The sequence below is a fragment of the Manihot esculenta genome, chromosome 17 (genome assembly GCF_001659605.2).
Source record: "Manihot esculenta cultivar AM560-2 chromosome 17, M.esculenta_v8, whole genome shotgun sequence".
NCBI classification, from domain to species: Eukaryota; Viridiplantae; Streptophyta; class Magnoliopsida; order Malpighiales; family Euphorbiaceae; genus Manihot; species Manihot esculenta.
The window spans coordinates 17907851-17931375 of record NC_035177.2 but is presented as its reverse complement, the minus strand read 5'-3'; the positions used below and the strand labels follow the sequence as shown (position 1 = coordinate 17931375).

Below are 23525 nucleotides of genomic sequence, written 5' to 3'. Positions count from 1 at the left end.
GATTGTTGAGTATTTTTGTCTCATGTATGGGATTTATCAGGTACACAGAGAGTATAGTTGGCTTGCTACGGGTCTCGACGGCCTTACGCCGATCTGGATCCTAGTGCCAGTGATGGTTCGGACCGTTACTGAGGGGTACCAGTTTTCGGGTCGTTACAGATTGGTATCAGAGCATAGGGCCTCAAGAGTACGGTGTGTTGAGATATCCCACATCGGAAAGAGGTGTTGTCTTGTATAGGAAGGGAAGCACAATAGGTAAAATCATGTCCACTAGGCTAGGATGTGGAGTCCTGTCTTGCATGCTGATGTGAAATGCCATGATGAGTTGCATGTGCATTATTGATATGTTTGATATGTGCTAAGGATTCATGTGTTCTCACATGGATCATTTGATGATATTTTTGTGTGATGTTGTGCTTTTCAGAGGCAGGATGAGAGGAACTCATCGATCTGCTAGATTAACAGGAGCTCCGCCGGAGGATGAGGACATGGATGCTCATCTCCCCGTTCTGCAAAGGGCAACATCAGATAGCTTAAGCAGAGAAGGTACATCAAGGGACCCTAGAAGGTCTGTTGATGAGAGTAGAAGGGGAGTCGTTCAGAGTGGTGTGTCAGGGTTTATAAGAGAAATAGAGGAGGATGAGCAGAGCAGAGATGGTAGCTTTAGCAGAAGTAGGTTGGGAGGAGCTATGGGTGAGTCCCAAGGAGGCACTCAGGCCTCGAGATTTGTTCCACCTCAGTATCCACCCTACCCGTGGGGGGCAGAGTACCCGATGAGAGGTACATCAGAGTTTCCTAGGTATAACCCATATCCCACCTTTATGCCCTATCCTTCCTTTTACCCGCCATATCCACCGTCAGATCCACAGTATACCATGTTTCCACCCTTCTTTTGTTACCCAGGGTCAGTAAACCCTAACCCAGGGCATGTTGCATCTCCTCCACCACTAGGAGAACCAGTAGCCCCAATTGTCCAAACACCCAAGCCTAGTTCACCTGGGGAAAGTATGGTGCAGATGACAGACTATTTGAGGTTGGATGTTCCCAAATTTGAGACTGGTGATGACCCTTTGGAGTATCTTAGAATGGTCAAGATGATAACTGATGAGTTAGGCGTCAGTGAGAGTAGAGCCATTCAGATGGCAGGGGTCACAGTGAAATGTGAGAAGGCAAGAAAATGGTTCACCCAGTATGTGGACCCGAGGGTAGAAAGCTTATCCTGGGAGCAGTTTGCGACAGAGTTTGCAGGATGGGCTTGTCCAGATAGTTCAAGGGAGTGTAAAGAGAGTGATTTTGAGCAGCTAGGACAGACAGAAAATATGAGGATAGAACGTGACCCAGAGAAGAGTGATCGTTTCCCTTTGGGTGAGGCTGCTTTGCAGCATAAAAAGAAAGTGAGAGGCTTAAAAGGGTCAAAGAAAAGAGAGTTCTGGAATAGGGTAAAGTTTGGCATGGGTTTTCGCGAGGGTTTGAGTTTTGGTTGGGATAGTTCTAGCTGTGCGAGGTGCGGTAGGAGGCACAAAAGAGTCTGTCGGGCTGGGACAACAGCATGTTTCAGGTGCGGACAGGAGGGGTACATGGCACGAGAGTGTCCCACTATAATCGTGTCAGCACAATTCCCACAGACATCCTCAGACCATATCATTCCACCAGAAGCTCCAACCAGAGATAGCGAAAGGGGAGTAGTCCCTTCTTCAGGAGGTTCCTTAAGTGGAAGTCCGTTAGTTCCGGCTCGGATTTTCACCCAGGTTCAGCCAAAGACAGACACACCGAACACAGTGGTGCCAGGTAAGCTCACTTTTGAGTGTTCTGATGTGTATGGTTTTCTGGACACTAGTAGAAGCTCAGTTGATGTGAAAATAGTAAAGTGTAATAAAGTTAGATGGTCAGAGACAGAGAGTCAGAGACGAGTGAGTCGTTAAAGGTTAGTGAGCCAGAAAAGAGCTCGAGAGCTATAGCCGTGGATTTGAAATCCAGGTAGAGAGAGAGTGATCTCTCATCTCTAAGTGTAGACCTTAAGTCAAGATATAAGGCAGAGAATAGTGTAAGGAAGGGAAAAGTAAGAAAAAAAAAAGAAGAAAAGTAAATAAGAGAAGAGTAAATAAAATAGAACAGAATAGGATAAACATAAAGGAAGACAGTTTAGACAGAGATTTCAGGTTAGTCTGGGATTAGGTGGCGATGGAGCTCTGGTTCAGAGAGTTCTGGATCTGTGAGGCGTGGAGTGTACACAAAAGTAGTCTGTTGGTATGGGACTACGGCATGTATAGATGCGAGCAGGAAGGACTCATGTTTTGTGAGTGTCCTACTGCGGCCCTGATTGGCACAGTCCCAGCAGCTGACTTCTAGTAGTGTAACTCAGCCTGTAGCTCTAGCCATGTTTCAGGACAGTGGTAGAGGCAGGGGGAGAGAGTTCTCTTTTTCTTTGGTCGGTTCCCGAGGGAAGATTCGTTAGCTTTAGCTTGGATCTTCATCCTGACTCAGTAGGAGGCTAACACATCGAACACGGTAACGTCAGATACATTCACTTGAGGGTGTTCAGATGTGTAGGTTATCGTGGACCCTGATGTTTCTTTCCCTGTTATCGTGAGAGTCGTAGCGAGAGGGGGGTTTGATAACTTCTGGGCTTAGAGAGTTTTCTTTGGGTTGGTAGACCCGAGTGTGATCCATCTGTGGCAGAGTCAGTCTGTCGGTTCAGTTTAGAGTATGTTGAGAGTAGTGGATGCAATCCAACTGACCTTATGGTTCTAGAGTTGACTAGTGATGTCAATCTAGGGCGGATTGGCTAGCTACTCAAGGTACTACCTAAGTCTGCAAAGACAAGGTAGGAGAGTTCAGAGTGCAGAGGCTCGGATGGATCAGAGTTAGTCCTTTGAGGGGACAGCATAGCATACCCAGAAAGTTTGATATCAGCCCTACAGGCTCGTGAATTCTTTAGGAAAGGTAGTCAGGGATAGCCAGGTCAGGGAACCAGCCTTAGTACTCATAGATAAAAAAAAAAGATAAAAAAAAGAGAAAGAGTTTGATATGTTATCCCAGACAAGACAAACTAATAGGGTTACCTATAGAGTCCAGAAGTTAAGTGAGGATGGAGACTAGACTCATCTTCACCTCTTCCTACGAAAAGTTGAAAAAGTTGTAAGAACGAGAAAAACAGTTGCATAAGTGAGAAGATAGTAGAGCAGTGTGAACTTGGTAGCGAAGGATTCTATCCGACTTAGTACTACACCCTGGAATGTTCCAGTGTCGTTGTGAGAAACGAAGGATGAAACCTTGAGACTTTGTCACAACTGTGAACAGTTGCACAAGGTCACTACCAAGGACAGGTATTCCCACGCAGGCCTACTGATTTGTGGAGACAGCTAGTAGGAGCTGAGTATCCTCCACGATAGGTCTAAGAGGTGGGAATTAGATGGTGAAAGTTAGAGAGAGGTATAGAGAAAAAGTCAGGAGAATAAAGAAGAAAAAAGGCGGATAAGGAGCAGAGTGCGCAGCAAAAGCGTAGAATAGTTCAGAAACCTAGAGAAGCATGCCCCTTATCTACTAAGTGTTGTAGATAAGAGAACACGGCATAGAGGCCAAGTTCTGTAATCTGAGTTCGGTTTCGGGGCATGTCTGTGTGACTCGTGATGTGTCACCATAGAGAAAGCTATAGTCACGTCATCTAGCATTTCCTTCGAGTTATTGCTCCTCTGACCAGGTTGAGTAAAGAGATAGTATAACCAGAGTAGTGTGAATAACCAGAGTAGTGTGAATAAAGCTAAGAAGAGCCAACGAGAAAGAAAAGTTAGCAATCAGTGTAGACTGCGGACACAGATTAAGCAGTTAAGAGTCAGGAAGTATAGATAACCCGGGAGTTTTTACTCCAGTAATATCTGTGTCTCTTCCCAGAGGAAGGTGTTAGGCTTTCCTTCATTGCTTCTTTGCATGTGTGTTTGTTGTGTGAACATTCGAGGACGAATGTTCTTAAAGGGGGGAAGAATGTAATACCCTGCTAGAGTCAGACATCAGAATTCCTATCGTCCGATAGAATTCGAGGATGTCAGAGGTCTCTAGAAGGGTAAGAGCAAGTTTTCTAAAATGTGTTTAAGTGTTTTAACGATGTAGAGGGAAAAAGGATTGAGTGGTGAAGAGAAAAGGCCAAGGAGGTATTTTGCCATGTTCGGCCGCCGAAGGTAACGTTCGGCCACCGAAAGTGCCCAATGTTCGGCCCCCGAAGTTCAAGTTCGGCCCCCGAATGTTGCATGGTTTTGCATGCGATTCGGCAGCCGAAGTTGAGGTGGCCAGCCAGCTATTGTGCACTCCTCCGTCGGTGAAATGGCCAGGTGTTGCTTCCAAATTACAGACAGAGGATTTGGCCACGTCTCTCATGACTCATCTGCAGGGTTTTATCACCCCATGCATAGGTTTGGTGTCTTTCTAGTGATTTTGAAGGTTTTGGGTCAAAAGGAGAGGTTTGGTGGTTTGGAGCTTTTGAAGAGGTGTTGGTCCATAGATCAGCTTTCAGGTTGTTCCTCTTCTGGTTTCAGAAGGTAAGGGAAGGTTTTGAACTTCTTTTACTGATTTATTAAATAGGCTAAGGGTAGAGTGGCATATATAGGTTTTCAAGCTTAGTTTTTGGTGTTTTAATGGTGTAAGCATGATTATGTGTATGTTTGTTGTTTGTGATGGGGTTGTTAGGTAGTTTTGGACCCCTTTGAACATATACTTAAGTGTATGTGAGTTGAGGGAGGAGTTATGCATGTTTTGAGAGTTAGAAGTGGGTGAAGGAGGGAGGTTGCCGTCGGGGCTGAGTTCTGGATGAACTCAGGTTCGGCAGCCGAAGGAGGATTCGGCCGCCGAACATGCCAGACTTTCATCTCTGGAGGAGACATTCAGCCGCCGAAGGTGCTGCCGAAGGTGCCCTGTCCAGCCTTCCTTTGCTTGTTTTGCATGCATGTTTTGAGGTGTTGTAGAGGGATTTTGGGAAGTTGTTTATCAGTTGTCTAGAGTTTGTTTGGTGCCTCATTTGCGTCCTCCATTGTAGGATTGGACTCGAGGAACCGAAGAGTTTAGCAGTAGTAGCTGCGTCAGAGTTAAAGGTAGCCCAGATTTAGCCAAGCAGAGGCTACAGGTGAGTGGAACTAAACTAAATATGTTATCTTGAGAAATGACACGATTCTAGCATGATCCATGCATCATAAACTGCCATGTTATATATTAGGTTGTGTTGCATTAGATTTCACGAATATGATGCATTGCATATGTTGTTGTTCCTGTGGATGAATGTTGGATGATCCTTAGCCCTTGACAGAGAGCAGATACAGAGTTATGGCATGAGATAGCCATACCAGGTCGCCCCTGGATAGTCCAGGTCGCTCCTGGTACTATGAGTGAGACAGCTGGGCTGTCAAATCAGAGTTAAGTGTAGACCAGGTGAGACCTCGTCTCCTTGGCACAGTTGGTCATGTTATGATATCAGAGGGATAAGTGTAGACCAGGTGATGACATAGTCTCCTTGGCACAGTTGGCATTATTATAACATGTAGTTAAGGGTTATTGGTGACAAATTCATCCTTGAGATGCTATGTTTGTGATGTGATGCATTTCATGAGAGCATGTAATGAATGAACTGTTTTTCTTGTTCCTCCTCACTGGGCTCTAGAGCTCATCCCACTCCCTTAAACCCCAGTTTTGCAGGTTCTGAGATAGCTATGGGAAGTCAAAGTCAGCAAGAGTACAGAGGAAAGTTATGCATGACTGTATGTGTGTAATAGCATAGTGGACATGATGTAATTAAAAGATTAGTTGTAATGTAATGTATAGATATGTACTGTCATATACTGGATAGACTTATGCTTTCCCTAGTGTCATTGCTATAGTGTGATGTATGAGTAATCCCTTGCACATGAATCCTGTTTTACGTTTCTTGATGAGAAATGTGTGTAGTAGGCTTAATGTATGGCTTTGATGAGATACCAGTGGAATGTATTACAGATTAAAAGGGTTTCAATCCCTTGACCCACAGCAGATAGAAGTCCCTGGTATAGGCCCTGAGGGCCATTTCAGATTGACATATCTGAGTCGCAGTAGTTAAGCCTACAGAGTTTTACAGGATTGTTGAGTATTTTTGTCTCATGTATGGGATTTATCAGGTACACAGAGAGTATAGTCGGCTTGCTACGGGTCCCGGCGGCCTTACGCCGATCTGGATCCTAGTGCTAGTGATGGTTCGGACCGTTACTGAGGGGTACCGGTTTCCGGGTCGTTACAATTTCCTTAGGAACTTTTGCCTTGGATTGCCATTTAGGCTTGCCTCGTCCCTTAGGTCCATCACCACATTTAGACTTGGGCTTCCCCTTATTTTTCATGGGTTTACCCTTATTGACATTCAAATTTTGGGTAGGCCTTTTCTTGATATTTACCTCAGCTGTCTTTAGCATCCCATGCAGCTTAGGAATGGATTTCTCCATATTGTTCATGTTATAGTTCATGACAAACTGAGAAAAACTACTAGGTAAAGAATATAGGATCAAATCCGTAGAGAGTTCTAAACTCAGAGGATAGCTAAGCCTAGCAATGTGATCAATGTAGCCTTTCATCTTCAAAACATGAGCACTAACTGATTCACCTTCAGCCATTTTGCAATCATGCAATGCAATGGTAGTTTCATACCTATCCTGCCTAGCTTGCTGTTGGAAAGGTTGTTTGAGAGGGACACTCATCTCATAGGCCTCAAGGTGCTCCAGATCCTTCTAAAGTTCTGGGCACATAGTTGCCAACATAAGACATCCAATGTCATTAGAATCATCCATATGCTTCTTATGCTTGTTCTTAACAGCATTAGTAGCATCAGCAGGAGGTGGTTCTGGGATAGCTTCATCAAGCACATAAGACTTTTTCTCTTGCTTGATAACAATTCTCAAGTTTCTAAACCAATCAACAAAATTAGTCCCATTTTCTTTCAGTTTATCCTTCTCAAGGATGGATCGCAGTGATAAGATGGAATTGTTATTAGCAGCCATAATTATCTACAAAAATATGCAAACATAAGTAATTTAGTAAATTCATATTGAGGTGATAATAATCTTCCACTAAAATATAATCCATAAAAATAATAATAATATTTTAGTGGGATAAGATCCATATTTCACCTAATTCTAAGTCAGCTTTGGTATGACGCTTAGAATTAAGTTATTTAGGTAGGTAACTCTTTACCAATTACATCTAATGTAACTCTTAGATTATGAGGTGTTGACATCATATATCAAATGCATGTTATACCCCATCTAATGCCTTAAGCCCAAAACTGTTTTGATAGCCTAATTAAGCTCAACCAAAATTAAATAAATGAGTAACTATTACTCATCCTATCTTACTAGGATAACCTAAGCACTTTGCTTTGGCAAAACCTGCATTTTAGTGATCTTAGTCTTGATAGGTATTTAATATATGGGTGGCATTAAAACTTAAAATTTTAGAGTGAGGGTTCAACTTTTAATTTTAATTATTTTGTCTTGCATATATATATTATAGCATCCTATATGCATACATATATATATAGACAATAATGCATAGTATCTCATACTAATATTTTACAAAATAATAAAATATAGTCATTTAAATCTTATTTAAAGACTATAAGAAAATAATAACTTTAAAATTTATTTTCTTATTTAAAAATATACTTATTTCTTTTATTTTAAGGGCAAAATTATAATTTAGAGCTTTTTCTTCCTCATGAAGAAACCCTAGCCACCGCCACCTCGAGATGCCAGCAACTGTGCAACGCTTGCGCTTCCCCAGCCAACCCGTTCTGTCAGAGGCGGTCCACAATATGAAAATTGGGACTCTCATTTTCTTCGTTTCCGATAGCGGAGAGGACAAGTAGGCAATGCTCAGCCACCAACATTCCTCAGTCGCATCATCACCAGGCGTCACCAGCGACCATCACATGGCAATTGTTCATGGTGACGCGTGTTGCGTCGTGGCCATCACATGTGATGGTTGGCAGTAGCTGGTCCTTAGCAATTTATGGGTTCATGATGATTGTTCATTGTGAATCCATTTTTCCTTTTTTTTTTAATTTTTATTAATTTAATTTTTCTAATAAAAATACCTAAATGATCTGATCATTTATCCATAATTATCATGTCATTTTAATAAACATATATCGCATATATAATATCAATCATGGTATAATTAACTTAAACGAAAAGCACAAGTTGGCTCTAATACCACTGTTGGGAATCTAGAGATTATTGCAATCCAAATTGCGCAGCGGAAAAAATAAAATCTCGGATTTCCATTCCCAGAATTCGAGTGCCTCTTTTATTTCATAAGAAGGATAGGAGACTAATGTAATACCCGGCTCGAGTCCGGCATCGCAATTCTACTTTCCGATGGAGTGTTGGATGTCGGAAGTCTCTAGAAGGGTGAGAGTGATGTTTTCTAACATGTTTTGGTATGTTTTATAGTTTTTTAAGCCTAAGGAAATGAGTTTTTGTATGAAATGAACCAAGGTAGAAAAGCCAGGTTCGGCCGCCGAAGTTGAGGTTCGACCGCCGAACATGCATGGCTTTCGGTTTCACGATAGGCCGCCGAAGGTGGTCTGGCCAGCCACCTATAAAACGGCCCTCAGTCGGTTGAAGCGGTAAGATCACCGTTTCTTTTGTCTTCTGAGGTGAGACCCTGTCCTTTGTGAGTATTCTTTCATGTTTTCATTCAATCTTGCAAAGATTTGATTAGTTTTTATGGGATTTTGAAGGTTTTAAGCTAAAAACTCAAAGTTGTGAAGTTTGGAGAGTTTGAAGAAGAGTTGCTCCAAAACTCCACGTTAGGATCATTCATCTTCTTGGTTTCAAGAGGTAAGTGAAGATCCTGAGCTTGTTTTTATGTTTTCTGAAGGTTTTATGGGGATTATGGAGAGAGTTGCATGAATAGGGTTCTTTGTGAGGTTTTGATGATTTTGTGAGCAAAGCTTGTATATGTGTTGTATGTTATGTGTTGTTGGGGTTTTTAGGTAGTTTTTGACCCCTTTGAGAATATACATGAGTGTATGCAAGTTGAGGACTTGAGGTGGTTGAGATTGAGAGGGTTTTGGTGCTTTTGGCGAGAGGCAGGGCAAGTTTCTGCCCTGCTGATGAACTCAGGTTCGGCCGCCGAAGGTACATTCGGCCGCCGAACCCATGAGGAGGTGGCTTCGGTTGCCCAAGCTTGCCCCCGAGCTTTTGGACTTTCGGCTCTGGAGGGAAGTTTGGCCGCCGAAGGTTAGAGACTTTCGTCTCTGGAGTGCCTTTTGGCCTCCGAAACTTGCCCCCGAAAGGGTTCGGCTACCGAAAGTAGAGCTACGGCCGTCGAAGGTGCTTGAGTTTCGTCTCTGGAGAGGACTTTCGGCAGCCGAACCTGCCGCCGAAAGTGTCCTGTCCAGCTTTCCTTTGCATGCTTTGCATAGGTGTTAGAGTGAGTTTAAGGGGATTCTTGGGGAGTTTAATAGAGTGGTTCATAAGCTAGTTTGGTCCCTCATGTAAATCTATCTGTCTAGGTACAGACCAGAGGAACCAGAGAGAGCAGCAGTGAGTCCTGCTCAGAGTTTTTCAGAGCCTGCAGAGTCAGTCCAGTTAGCCAGAGGTGAGTGGAACTAAACTTAATCTTTTAATTGTGAAATGAAATGCTTTTAGCATCGTTCATGCATCATGAGTATATAGTAGGTTATATGCATTAGACTCCAAGAATATGTTGCATTGCATTACCTCGTTATGTGTTGATGTGGGTAAATGCTGAATGATCCAATAGTCTCAGACAGGAAGTCCAGGAGCCTTTGACTACGCCCTGGCAATGGTAAGTACAGAGGTGTTATATACACATATACATATATGACAGGAAGACCAGGTGCTCGATTCTACGCCCTGGCACGGCAGAGTTACCGGGACTATGTGGTGACAGGTTTACCTTGATGTGGATTGTCTGTGATATGGTGCATTCCATGAGATCATATTTTACTGAGATGTTTTACTGTTCTACTCACTGGGCTATAGAGCTCATCCCACTCCCTTAACCCCAGTTTTGTAGGTTCAGTGTCCAGTATACAGAGGAGATCCACAGAGTATAGAAAGAGTAAAGAGATATGTAATAGCTTAGAGTGGACATGTAATCTGAAAGAGATGTAATAGTTGTGTAGCAAGTTAGCAATGTGCTTGACTTAGTGATGTTTGTTATGTACATGATTTATATATGTATATATGTTTCACAACCAGGCTTAATAGGTATGAGTTAACCCATCTAGAGCAAGCTCTAGTCAGGGGTACAGAGTACAGAGTACAAAGATAGTGCATGCACAGGTTAAGCCTTGGTTCAGAAAAGAACAGAAAATGTATGATCATGTATGAGTTTTACAGGTACACAGAGAGTATAGCAGGCTTGCTACGGGTTCTGGCGGCCTTAAGCCGACCTGAATCCTAGCACCGGTGACGGTCCATTTTGGGGTCGTTATAGATTGGTATCAAAGCCCTAGGTTCACATGATCGGACCTATAGAGAGAGTGTTGGGCTCATAGAGGTTAGAAGTGGTCAAGCACAATAGGAAATCATGTCCACTAGGATAGGGTGTTGAGTCCTATCTGTTTACTGCCATGAGTTATGCATGTGCATTATTGTTATGTGATGTTAATATGTTAAAGTGCTATATTATGTTTCCAGAGTAAAGATGAGAGGAACTCGTCGATCAGCTCGATTGACTGGAGTCCCACCAGATAGTGAAAGAACAGCTGTTCGTCCTCCTGCATTGCCGAGGGCAAGGTCTCAGAGATCTAGTAGGGAAGGTACGTCAATAGACCCGAGACGGTCTGTAGACGAGAGCAGAAGAGGTACAGCTAGGGGAGAAAGATCAGAGGAAAGGAGGGAGGCTATGGAGAGTGACCAGTCTAGAGATGACAGCATGGGTATAGGCAGATTTGAGGAAGGTATGGGAGAGTCGCAGGGAGGCGTTCAGGCCTCAGGTTTTGGCTATCCAGCCTTTCCGCAGGACCCCGAGTATCCGATGGGAGGTATGTCGGAGTACTCTAGTTTTGTCCCATATCCTCCTTACATGCCATATATGCCTTATCCTCCTTATTATCCACCATATCCGATGTATCCACTTTCCCCTACCCATCCAAGTGCAGCACACCCAGAGCCAAATGACCCAGTACCACCACCAAAACCAGTAGCCCCTGTTGCCCACATACCTCAACCTAGCTCATCTGGAGGTAAAGTGCAAATGACGGAGTACTTGAAATTGGATGCTCCTAAATATAACACGGGAGATGATCCATTTGAATACCTCAGATCAGTTAGGATGATAACCAGTGAGTTGGGAGCTGATGATAGTAGGGCCATTGAGATGGCAGGGTTTACACTTAAATGTAAGAAGGCGAGAGAATGGTTCAAGAATTATGTGGAACCCAGGATGGACAGTATGTTTTGGGGAGAGTTCGCCAATGAATTTGTAGGGTGGGCTTTTTCGGATAGCTCCAGGGAGATGAAAGTAATAGAGTTCGAACAATTGAGACAGACAGATGAAATGAGTGTTGATGAGTTTACAGATAAGTTCCTGGATTTGCTTCAGTATGTGGGTCAAGCCTATGATACTGATCAGAAGAAGGCAAGGAGATATACTATGAGATTGCATCCCAGGTATTCTTCCTTGATTCTTCCAGCAGAAAAGGAGAGTTTCCACACGATAGTAGACGCAGCCAGGAAAATGGAAGCTAGTGCCAAGATTCAAAATCAGTCAAAGGCACAGGCTTCGAGTTCTAAGGCCCCCAGTTCAGGCACTTCAGGCAGCAAGAGATGGGATAGAGCAAAAGGAACAAAGAGTAAGTTCTGGAGTAAAGTCAAGTCAGGTCTGGGAATAGGTAGTGGCTCAAGCTCTGGCACAGTTCCAGTATGCAGAAGATGTGGAAGACCACATGGAGGAGCTTGTCGGTTGGGATCTACAGCTTGTTTTAGATGTGGACAGGAAGGGCATATTGCTCGGGATTGTCCTCAGGTGACTTTTGCACCATCCCAGCAGATGAGTTCAGGCAGTGTGGTACAGCTAGCAGCTCCAGTCATGCCTCAGAGTAGTGGCAGAGGTAGAGGGAGAGGGGCAGCCTCTACTTCAGCAGCAGGTTCCCGAGGTGGAAATCCGGTAGCCCCAGCACGGATTTTCACTGTGACACAGGAGGAGGCTAACACGTCGAACACAGTGGTGTCAGGTAATCTCATCATTGGGTGTTCAGATGTGTATGCTTTGATGGACCCCGGTGCTTCTCATTCCTTTATTGCTTCGAGAGCCATAGAGAGATTGGGTTTGATCAGTTCTGAGTTAGAGTATCCTCTCTGGGTCAGTGGACCTAAATATGACCCATCAGTGGCAGTGTCAGTCTGTCATTTCAGTCCAGTGTTCATAGAGGGTAGATGCCTTCCAGCTGACCTTATGGTTCTAGACTTGACAGATTTTGATGTCATTCTAGGGATGGATTGGCTATCTGCATATAGTGCTACTTTGGACTGTAGAGAGAAGATAGTTAGTCTTAGAGACCAGGATGGGTCAGAGTGTGTCTTTAGAGGAGACAGGAGAGGTACACCCAGAGGTTTGATTTCAGCCCTTCAGGCTCGTCGTTTGCTTAGGAGGGGTTGTCAGGGGTTCCTAGCTCATGTGAGAGAGCTAGATCGTCAGGTGAGGGAACCAGCCGCAGTACCAGTAGTCCGAGAGTTTCTTGATGTTTTTCCAGACGAACTTCCAGGACTACCACCTGGTAGGGAGATAGAGTTTGAAATAGAAGTGCTGCCTGAGACCAGACCTATCTCTATTCCTCCCTACAGGATGGCGCCAGCAGAGTTAAAGGAATTGAAAGAACAGTTGCAGGATTTGGTAGAGAAGGGTTTCATCCGCCCTTGTACCTCACCTTGGGGTGCTCCAGTGCTCTTTGTCAGAAAGAAGGATGGATCCCTCAGACTTTGTATCGACTACAGACAGTTGAACAAGGTCACTACCAAGAATAGGTATCCCCTACCTCGGATTGATGATCTATTTGACCAGCTAGCTGGAGCGGGTTGTTTTTCTAAAATAGATTTGAGATCCGGGTATCATCAGTTGAGAGTCAGAGAAGCAGATGTGCCAAAGACAGCTTTCAGGACCAGATATAGGCATTATGAGTTCTTAGTGATGCCGTTCGGGTTGACTAACGCCCCTGCAGCATTCATGGATCTCATGAACAGAGTTTTCAGTGAGTTTCTGGATCACTTTGTGATTGTCTTTATCGATGATATCTTAGTGTATTCCAGAGATGCAGAGGAGCATGCCCAGCATCTGCGGATAGTTCTGCAGACACTGAGAGAGCATGGTTTATATGCCAAGTTCTCTAAGTGTGAGTTTTGGTTAAGGAACATTTCCTTCTTGGGACATGTAGTATCAGCAGAGGGTATTGAAGTAGATCCCAAGAAGATAGAGGTTGTAGCTAACTGGCCCAGACCCACTACAGTGACTGAGATTAAAAGCTTTTTGGGACTGGCAGGTTACTACAAGAGGTTCGTTCAGGACTTCTCAAAGATAGCAGCTCCTATGACCAAACTGACTCAGAAGAACCAGAAGTTTGTCTGGTCAGACCAGTGTGAAGAGAGCTTTGAGGAGCTCAAGAGGAGATTGACATCAGCACCAGTGCTAGCTCTGCCTGTCAGTAATGAGGATTTCACAGTGTTCTGTGATGCATCTCGAGTGGGATTGGGCTGTGTTTTGATGCAGAGTGATAGGGTGATAGCTTATGCTTCTAGACAGTTGAAGAAGCACGAGTTGAATTACCCTACCCATGACCTAGAGATGGCAGCAGTTATCTTTGCACTTAAGATGTGGCGGCATTACCTCTATGGGGTTAAATGCGAGATCTTCACTGATCATAAGAGTTTACAGTACATCTTGAGTCAGAGAGAGCTGAATTTGAGGCAGAGAAGATGGGTAGAATTGCTCAGTGATTATGATTGTAAGATCCAATATCATCCGGGTAAGGCGAATGTTGTGGCAGACGCCCTAAGCCGGAAGTCACTAAGCAGTTTATCCCATATCGCAACAGAGCGAAGACCAGTCGTGATGGAGCTTTACAAGCTCTTAGAAGAGGGGTTACAGCTAGAGTTGTCTAGTACAGGTGCGTTGATAGCACAGATGAGAGTGACACCTGTGTTTCTGGAGCAGATAGCTCAGAGACAGCACGAGGACCCAGCGTTGATGAAAATTGCCAGGACTGTTCAGTCAGGCAATAGTGCAGAGTTCAGATTTGACAATAAAGGGATCCTCCGTTATAGGAGTCGACTTTGTGTACCAGATAGGCACAGTGTGAAAGAAGACATTATGAGGGAAGCTCATAATGCGAGGTATAGTGTTCACCCAGGAGCCACCAAGATGTACCAGGATCTGAAAAGAGTCTATTGGTGGCCAGCTATGAAGAAAGAAGTGGCGCAGTTTGTGACAGCCTGTGAGGTGTGTCAGAGGGTGAAACTAGAGCATCAGAAACCAGCAGGAATGCTTAACCCATTGCCGATTCCAGAATGGAAATGGGAGAACATAGCCATGGATTTTGTAGTGGGTTTACCAGCAGCGTCCAACAGGATAGACTCTATATGGGTGATTGTGGACAGACTCACGAAATCTGCTCATTTTCTTCCAGTTCGGAGTAACTATTCTGTGGATAAGTTGGCACAGGTCTATCTGGATGAGATAGTGAGATTACATGGAGTTCCAGTGTCTATAGTTTCAGACAGAGGACCTCAGGTTACCTCTAGATTTTGGCGGAGTCTGCAGAGTGCGATGGGCACGAGACTAGAGTTTAGCACTGCTTTCCACCCACAGACTGATGGACAGTCAGAGAGGACCATCCAGACCATAGAGGATATGCTTCGACTGTGTGTGTTAGACTTTGGCGGTTCTTGGAGGCAGCATCTACCTCTGGTGGAGTTTGCCTACAATAACAGCCATCATGCTAGCATAGGGATGGCTCCTTATGAAGCTTTGTATGGGAGGAAGTGCAGATCCCCTGTTTGCTGGGAAGAGATAGGAGAGAAGGCTCTTGCAGGGCCAGAGTTAGTAGAGATTACTAGTAGAGTGGTGCCTATAATCAAAGAGAGAATTAGAACAGCTCAAAGTAGACAGAAAAGTTATGCAGACGTTCGCAGAAAACAGTTAGAGTTCCAGGAAGGTAATTGGGTATTGCTAAAAGTGTCTCCAATGAAAGGAGTGGTTCGTTTTGGAAAGAAGGGTAAGTTAGCTCCACGGTACATTGGACCCTTTGAGATTTTACAGAGGATCGAAAATGTGTCGTATAAGCTAGATTTACCTGCTTCTATGGAGAGAATTCACCCGGTATTTCATGTTTCTATGCTACGGCAGTTTGTGTCAGATCCGAATCAGGTTCTGAGTGAGCCTGAGGTGGAGATTCTTACAGATCTCACCTATATAGAGCAGCCAGTGCGGATTTTGGACACACAGATCAGACAGCTAAGAAACAAAGAGATCCCAATGGTGAAAGTTCTGTGGAACCACCATAATCTAGAAGAATGCACCTGGGAGACGCGGGAGTCTATGCTCCAGCAGTATCCATATTTGTTTTGAGGTTAGTTTCCTCCTTTTTATGTGTTACTTGTTTGTTTTAGGAACATTCGGGGACGAATGTTCTTAAGGGGGAGAGAATGTAATACCCGGCTCGAGTCCGGCATCGGAATTCTACTTTCCGATGGAGTGTCGGATGTCGGAAGTCTCTAGAAGGGTGAGAGTGATGTTTTCTAACATGTTTTGGTATGTTTTATAGTTTTTTAAGCCTAAGAAAATGAGTTTTTGTATGAAATGAACCAAGGCAGAAAAGCCAGGTTCGGCCGCCGAACATGCATGGCTTTCGGTTTCACGATAGGCCGCCGAAGGTGGTCTGGCCAGCCACCTATAAAACGGCCCTCAGTCTGTTGAAGCGGTAAGATCACCGTTTCTTTTGTCTTCTGAGGTGAGACCCTGTCCTTTATGAGTATTCTTTCATGTTTTCATTCAATCTTGCAAAGATTTGATTAGTTTTTATGGGATTTTGAAGGTTTTAAGCTAAAAACTCAAAGTTGTGAAGTTTGGAGAGTTTGAAGAAGAGTTGCTCCAAAACTCCACGTTAGGATCATTCATCTTCTTGGTTTCAAGAGGTAAGTGAAGATCCTGAGCTTGTTTTTATGTTTTCTGAAGGTTTTATGGGGATTATGGAGAGAGTTGCATGAATAGGGTTCTTTGTGAGGTTTTGATGATTTTGTGAGCAAAGCTTGTATATGTGTTGTATGTTATGTGTTGTTGGGGTTTTTAGGTAGTTTTTGACCCCTTTGAGCATATACATGAGTGTATGCAAGTTGAGGACTTGAGGTGGTTGAGATTGAGAGGGTTTTGGTGCTTTTGGCGAGAGGCAGGGCAAGTTTCTGCCCTGCTGATGAACTCAAGTTCGGCTGCCGAAGGTACATTCGGCCGCCGAACCCATGAGGAGGTGGCTTCGGCTGCCCAAGCTTGCCCCCGAGCTTTTGGACTTTCGGCTCTGGAGGGAAGTTCGGCCGCCGAAGGTGCCACCGAAGGTTAGAGACTTTCGTCTCTGGAATGCCTTTTGGCCTCCGAAACTTGCCCCCGAAAGGGTTCGGCTGCCGAAAGTAGAGCTTCGGCCGCCGAAGGTGCTTGAGTTTCGTCTCTGGAGAGGACTTTCGGCCGCCGAACCTGCCGCCGAAAGTTTCCTGTCCAGCTTTCCTTTGCATGCTTTGCATAGGTGTTAGAGTGAGTTTAAGGGGATTCTTGGGGAGTTTAATAAAGTGGTTCATAAGCTAGTTTGGTCCCTCATGTAAATCTATCTGTCTACATACAAACCAGAGGAACCAGAGAGAGCAGCAGTGAGTCCTGCTCAGAGTTTTTCAGAGCCTGCAGAGTCAGTCCAGTTAGCCAGAGGTGAGTGGAACTAAACTTAATCTTTTAATTGTGAAATGAAATGCTTTTAGCATCGTTCATGCATCATGAGTATATAGTAGGTTATATGCATTAGACTCCATGAATATGTTGCATTGCATTACCTCATTATGTGTTGATGTGGGTAAATGCTGAATGATCCAATAGTCTCAGACAGGAAGTCCAGGAGCCTTTGACTACGCCCTGGCAGGTACAGAGAAGTCCAGGAGCCTTTGACTACGCCCTGGCAGGTATATAGTAAAGTCCAGGAGCCTTTGACTACGCCCTGGCAATGGTAAGTACAGAGGTGTTATATACACATATACATATATGACAGGAAGACCAGGTGCTCGATTCTACGCCCTGGCACGGCAGAGTTACCGGGACTATGTGGTGATAGGTTTACCTTGATGTGGATTGTCTGTGATATGGTGCATTCCATGAGATCATATTTTACTGAGATGTTTTACTGTTCTACTCACTGGGCTATAGAGCTCATCCCACTCCCTTAACCCCAGTTTTGCAGGTTCAGTGTCCAGTATATAGAGGAGATCCACAGAGTACAGAAAGAGTAAAGAGATATGTAATAGCTTAGAGTGGACATGTAATCTGAAAGAGATGTAATAGTTGTGTAGCAAGTTAGCAATGTGCTTGACTTAGTGATGTTTGTTATGTACATGATCTATATATGTATATATGTTTCACTACCAGGCTTAACAGGTATGAGTTAACCCATCTAGAGCAAGCTCTAGTCAGGGGTACAGAGTACAGAGTACAGAGATAGTGCATGCACAGGTTAAGCCTTGGTTCAGAAAAGAACAGAAAATGTATGATCATGTATGAGTTTTACAGGTACACAGAGAGTATAGCAGGCTTGCTATGGGTTCTGACGGCCTTAAGCCGACCTGAATCCTAGCGCCGGTGACGGTCCATTTTGGGGTCGTTACAACTAACCTGCTAATTTCGTCCAAAAGATACAATGCCGGACTGATGGTGCTGCTTTTTCAAACGAACACCCTCAATGGTATCCACACGAACGTCTTCTATCCTTTTAGAGTGCTAGCTCTCTCAAGGATGGATAGATTATGTGCTCCACAATCTGCAACTGTTAGACTGAATTTTTCTCCAAAAATTAACATCATCTCCACAATTCGTAGAAGGAGTATTTATATGTTTCAGTCTTTTGTTTTCCTACAACTCTTTTTCCAAAAGAATTGTGTTCAGAACCCACTATCACAATCTCGCAGATACTCAAATATCTTATGTGATAGAGTCCTTTATCTGTAACAGTTACAGATAGATTTGCAGATCTTTTAAATATTATTATCTCATAATAATAAATAATTAATAATTAATATTAATAATAATAACACTTTATTATTATTAATTATATTAATGATTATAATAATAACATTTTATTATTATTAATTATATTAATGGGCTTTGAGCTTTTAGCCCATGAATATGTCATAGCACATCAACAATGTTCTTTTGTGTGTGACCCAATAGGCTCACATTAATTGGCAATAGGTCTAGTCCCACAAGGCCCCTAAGTCATAAGTGGCCTCTAGCAAGACGTTATGACTACCCAACTAATATGAGGATCAATAGTCCGATAAAGCCTAATAAATAGAACATGTATTAATCCCTTTGTCACACGATATCTAGTTTGAACATAAGTCATGGTCAATGTCAAACTTATAATGTTCAAACTTATGATTTCTCGATCTCTAAGTAGACTGATAAATTCAAATGATATTGATCATACTATCAATTCATTTGAACACAGCCATGCATTTCTCAGTCTCACTTATCGAGGGGCCTAGAAGATATCTCTCTTAAAGAGAGGGACAAATCCTATCTTGATTGTTCATTATCCTCTACATAATTTCTATTATGCTCAATCATAACCTTTATGATTGTTCGATTAAAGACAATGTTTGGTTATGTCAAAACATAATAGTCCTTATGTTGGAAACTATGACAATCTCAAGTCAAAGGATTAAGACATAACTACTTTGAGATTCACTTATGACAATAACCCATGTAGTGATCTCAATGCGGGTCCATCCAATACTTTGTTCTCTAACAAGTATCTATGATTATTGAATTATATCAACATATACATAATCATCTCATGATTATCAATCAATAATCATACTAGCTATATTTTATTATTATCAACATAATAATAAGTAACCAGGGATGATAATCATTATTATGTAACATGCAAACAAATAATAATGATGATAAAAACCTCTAATATTAATTACTAAAATGACATACAAAAAAGGTCCAAGATAATGGCCTAGGGCAAATACACTAACAATATTGGCCTAACATATTTCAAGATACTTATTTATTTTGCAGATCATGTGCAAGGTGCCAGCAAATAAGAAACCTCAGCAACCGAAGTGAAATGCCCCAAACACCCATTATGGTTTGCAAAATCTTTGACATATGGGGCATAGACTTCATGGGACCATTCCTACCATCCTTTGGCAACACCTACATACTGCTAGCAGTAGACTATGCGTCCAAGTGGATAGAAGCCAAAGCAATAAGGGCTGATGATGCAAGGGTAGTAGTTGACTTTGTGAAAACCCATATATTCTCCAGATTCAGTTTTCCCAAAGCCATAATCAGTGATCGAGGGACTCATTTCTGCAACAAGATAGTGGAAACCCTTCTAAAAAAATACCATGTTATCCATAGAACCTCTACTACCTATCATCCTCAAACAAATGGGCTGGCTGAAGTATCAAATAGAGAAATCAAGTCCATCCTTAAGAAGATAGTTTGCCCAAATCTCAAGGATTGGAGTGTGTGCCTTAACGATGTCTTGTGGGCCTACAGAACAGCTTACAAAATGCCCATAGTTATGTCCCCATATAGGCTGATCTATGGAAAAGCTTGCCATCTGCCCGTAGAACTTGAACACAAAGCCTATTGGGCTGTTAAAAACTGTAATCTTGAAGAGAAAGAAGCCGGATCCCGCAGAAAATTGCAACTTCAAGAGCTAGAGGAAATCCGACGTGATGCATATGAAGCCGCGTGGGATTATAAAGCAAAGACCAAAGCCTTCCATGACAAACATATTTCGAGAAAACAATTTCAGATTGGTGACAAGGTCTTGCTTTTTGACTCACGGTTTAAATTATTTCCAGAAAAGCTTCAGTCTAGGTGGATTGGGCCATTCTTGGTAGAGCACATCTATCCACACGGGGCTGTAGACATACGCAGTCCAGAAACAGGCAAGATTTTTAAGGTCAATGGGTACTGTTTGAAGCAATTCCATGAAAGATTTATTGTGCACCTTGTGGAGGAGGTACCATTGGACCACCTTTTCCCATCCTGATGATCAAGGCAAGACAGTCCAGCCCACGACAGAAAACCAGGGCGCTACTGGGAGGCAGCCCAGATGAAGTGATTTGCCCAAATCACTAGGGCAAATCGATTGACTGTAGTCGCAAGTGATTAGGGCAAGTTATTTGCCCAAATCGATGGCCAAACCGATAGGACTCGACCATCAACAGAAAAGGTGTGACCAATGCTAATCGAGCAATTACATCAAGGATATGATTTGGCCAAGTGATTTATCCAAATCACTTATCAAATCACCCTGCTGAGAAGTCAGAAACTCAATATTTAATGATCAGGGAAGTTCAACTTTCCCAAATCACTTTAAATAGTTTTCTTTCTTTTTCTTTTTCCTCACGCTGTTTCTTTCTGCTTCATCTCTTCCTTCTTCCTCAAGTTTCCATCGCCGACGACATCAACCACCATGGCCAGAACCAAGAAGGTAGCCACCACCGGCACCGACATGTGGTGAAAGCAAGGAATGCCCAAGCCCATACGCATTCCCACTGACAGTAACGAGGAGGCCATAAACAACCCTCCCCCCATCGCCGACGACACCGACACAGGGACGGCCGAGGAAGCAGAGACCAAAAATATCGAATGACCAGACGTCTAGACCTATCGTCGATGAACTAGGGCATCGATGATTGCCCCACCACCTGCCACACAGACAGTCGCGATGGATGCCCTTGGAGATGAAACACTTCCAAAAGCCACCCCTTCCACTAGCCATGGACACAAAAGGCCGATGACGCCTTCATCCTCACCACTGCCGAACCTAAAGCGCTGGACAGAAGCCCCCATCGATAAGCCGGACACATCTCCAGTGAGCCACTACGAAGGCAATTTGCCCAGCGACTTGCCCAAACCAGCAAACCCAGACCATGTAACAAAGGCACTGACCTTCAATAAGCAATCCGAATGCTCCAGGTTGGACAAAGTCTCTTCTCTACCATACCACCTAGGTAAGTTCATCCACCATAGCACCCTTGAAGCATTAGGACTTCGAGAACAGGTACGATCTCTTGTTGATGAAATTGGATGGGGCACCTTCTTCTACTTACACATGCCTGCCTTCACTGAGCTCACCCATGAGTTCTTCTGCACGTTTTATTTTGACAAGGCAGCCCTAACCACCCTGCACACACCAGATATTGTGGGTTTTAGGCTGTTAGGACAGCGATTTCGCTTGTCCTTGCATGAATTCAGTGCTGCTCTGGGTTGTGAATGCCCTGATTCCATCTGGGATTTCCCTAATGGGTTCAATCCCAGCACTGCTTATGTAGAACTGTGTGACAACCCATTCAACACATACTCACCCACCAAATCTAAGGACCTGTACCTAAAAGACCCCTGCATGAAGTACTTACACAAATTCTTAGCCTATACCTTTTCTGGGAGGAAGGATGCACTAAACATCCTGACCAAAAGTAACTATACATCCTGTGGAGTATGTCCACAAAACAGAAAATACACTTGGGCTACTAGGTTGCCACGCAGCTCTCTAGCACAATCACATACCTCCTCCCTTTGATCCTTGGGCATTTGATCACTTCTATTGCAGTTAATCTGAAATTACTGCATCCTGTTTACACTGACCTTACCGCCATCGATGAACCAACCCCCCGGACCTTCGCACTTCGGATGATATGGGGTTGCTTCACAAAATGGGGGGAGTTTTCTCTTTTGCACCTACAGGGCCTATAATACCACTCCATGAGCGTGTGTTCAGGAAGAAGTCAGCCAATTAGCAAACAACTTCTCAGCCGCCTGCTCCACCAATGGCACCACAGCAGGCAACAGACGAGGTACCTGCAGAGGCACCTCAAGACCATTTGGTGGAGGCTCGTCTGACCTGGATTGAAGACAGGATGCAACACATGAAACACCTACTACAACTGCTGGTGGACAATTTTCTACCCACAGACCATCACAGCCAGTAATTTGGCCAAATGATTTGCTCAAATCACTGACCAAATCACCCATTGGCCAGGAAGTCCCTTTCTCTCTTATTTTTCTCTTTATATGTTTTGCATTGAGGGCAATGCTTAGACTAGGTGTGAGGGTACTGGGGAAACATTTTTGCACTATCCTTTACTATCTTTTTGCCCCTTTTTGCATCTTTATACTCTATTACACACACCAAAATTTTTTTCTCACACACATTTCTTTTTTGCACACATTTTCACTTCTGCACACATGCACATAGATTTTGTTTTAGCTTTTGCTCAACTCAGCACAGATGACAAAGTTGAAAGAGCTCTCTATCTCATGACCCCATTAATTTTCTAACCCTTTAAGTCTAAATTGAATCATTTGCAGTGGGTTACCTTCACTTAGGGAGTTTTTCTCTTGAATTGAATCTTTAAATTTGCTGTGGTCAAGAAAAATAAAATCTAAAAATGCATGTAAAAGGAAATAAAGCTAGTGCAGCACTCTGTGAGCTGATTGCCCAAACTATCATGAAAAAGAAAAAAAAAAAGAGAAACTCAGCAAAATCAAAAAAGAACACAACATAAACCTGTTCCAATGGTCAAGGACTATGAACAGAGCTAGTAGCCACTTGAACAAGTGACCAACTGAGTAACCGGGGTGGGTATCACCAATATGCACCTTCGCGTAAAAAGGTTGGTGACTTTTTCAGGCAAGAATAAAAAGTGTTGCTGAATAAAAATGCTTAAAAAGAAGGGCAAGTCACTCTTGGGGTTGCTGATAGAGCATAATTTAGCCCATTTTATCATGATATTATTGATGTTAATTTACATATTTTCTGCCTAATTTAGTGTTTTTGATATTATTTTGCAGAAAATGGTGTAAAGAGACATTTTGGAGAAAATACCCTTAAAACTGCCTTAAATGGAGCAAAGGAGAGCAAGCCTGCCAAGTTGAAATCAAGTGAAGCTAAATAAGGAAAGTGGCAAATAAGGAAAGAACATTCAGCCAAAGCAATTTGAAATTCAAATTTCAAACATTCAAGAAGCCTTTTCTTTATTCACAAAGCCAAATCTCAAGTTGCCATGAATGAAGAGCCAAATAAGGAAAGTATTTTGAATTTTAAATCTTCAAGATTCATATTCAAATTTTGAATTTCAAAATCCAGCTTATTAAGGAAGCTAAATCCAAAGATCACATGCTTGCCACCTCATGCTTTGCACATTCAAAATTCAAATTGCAAAGAGAGGCTCCACTTCCTTAATTAAGCATGGGCAGCAAGGAAAGTGTGAAAG

The 23525-nt window shown here is 43.2% G+C and overlaps 1 protein-coding gene across 1 annotated transcript; it reads left to right on the top strand.

Moving 5' to 3' along the window:
• Positions 1-19807: 19807 nt before the first annotated feature.
• Positions 19808-20296, top strand: LOC122722229. The gene has a single exon (XM_043952415.1). The coding sequence runs from the start codon at positions 19808-19810 to the stop codon at positions 20294-20296; it is 489 nt and encodes a 162-aa protein (XP_043808350.1).
• The last annotated feature ends 3229 nt before the right edge of the window (positions 20297-23525 follow it).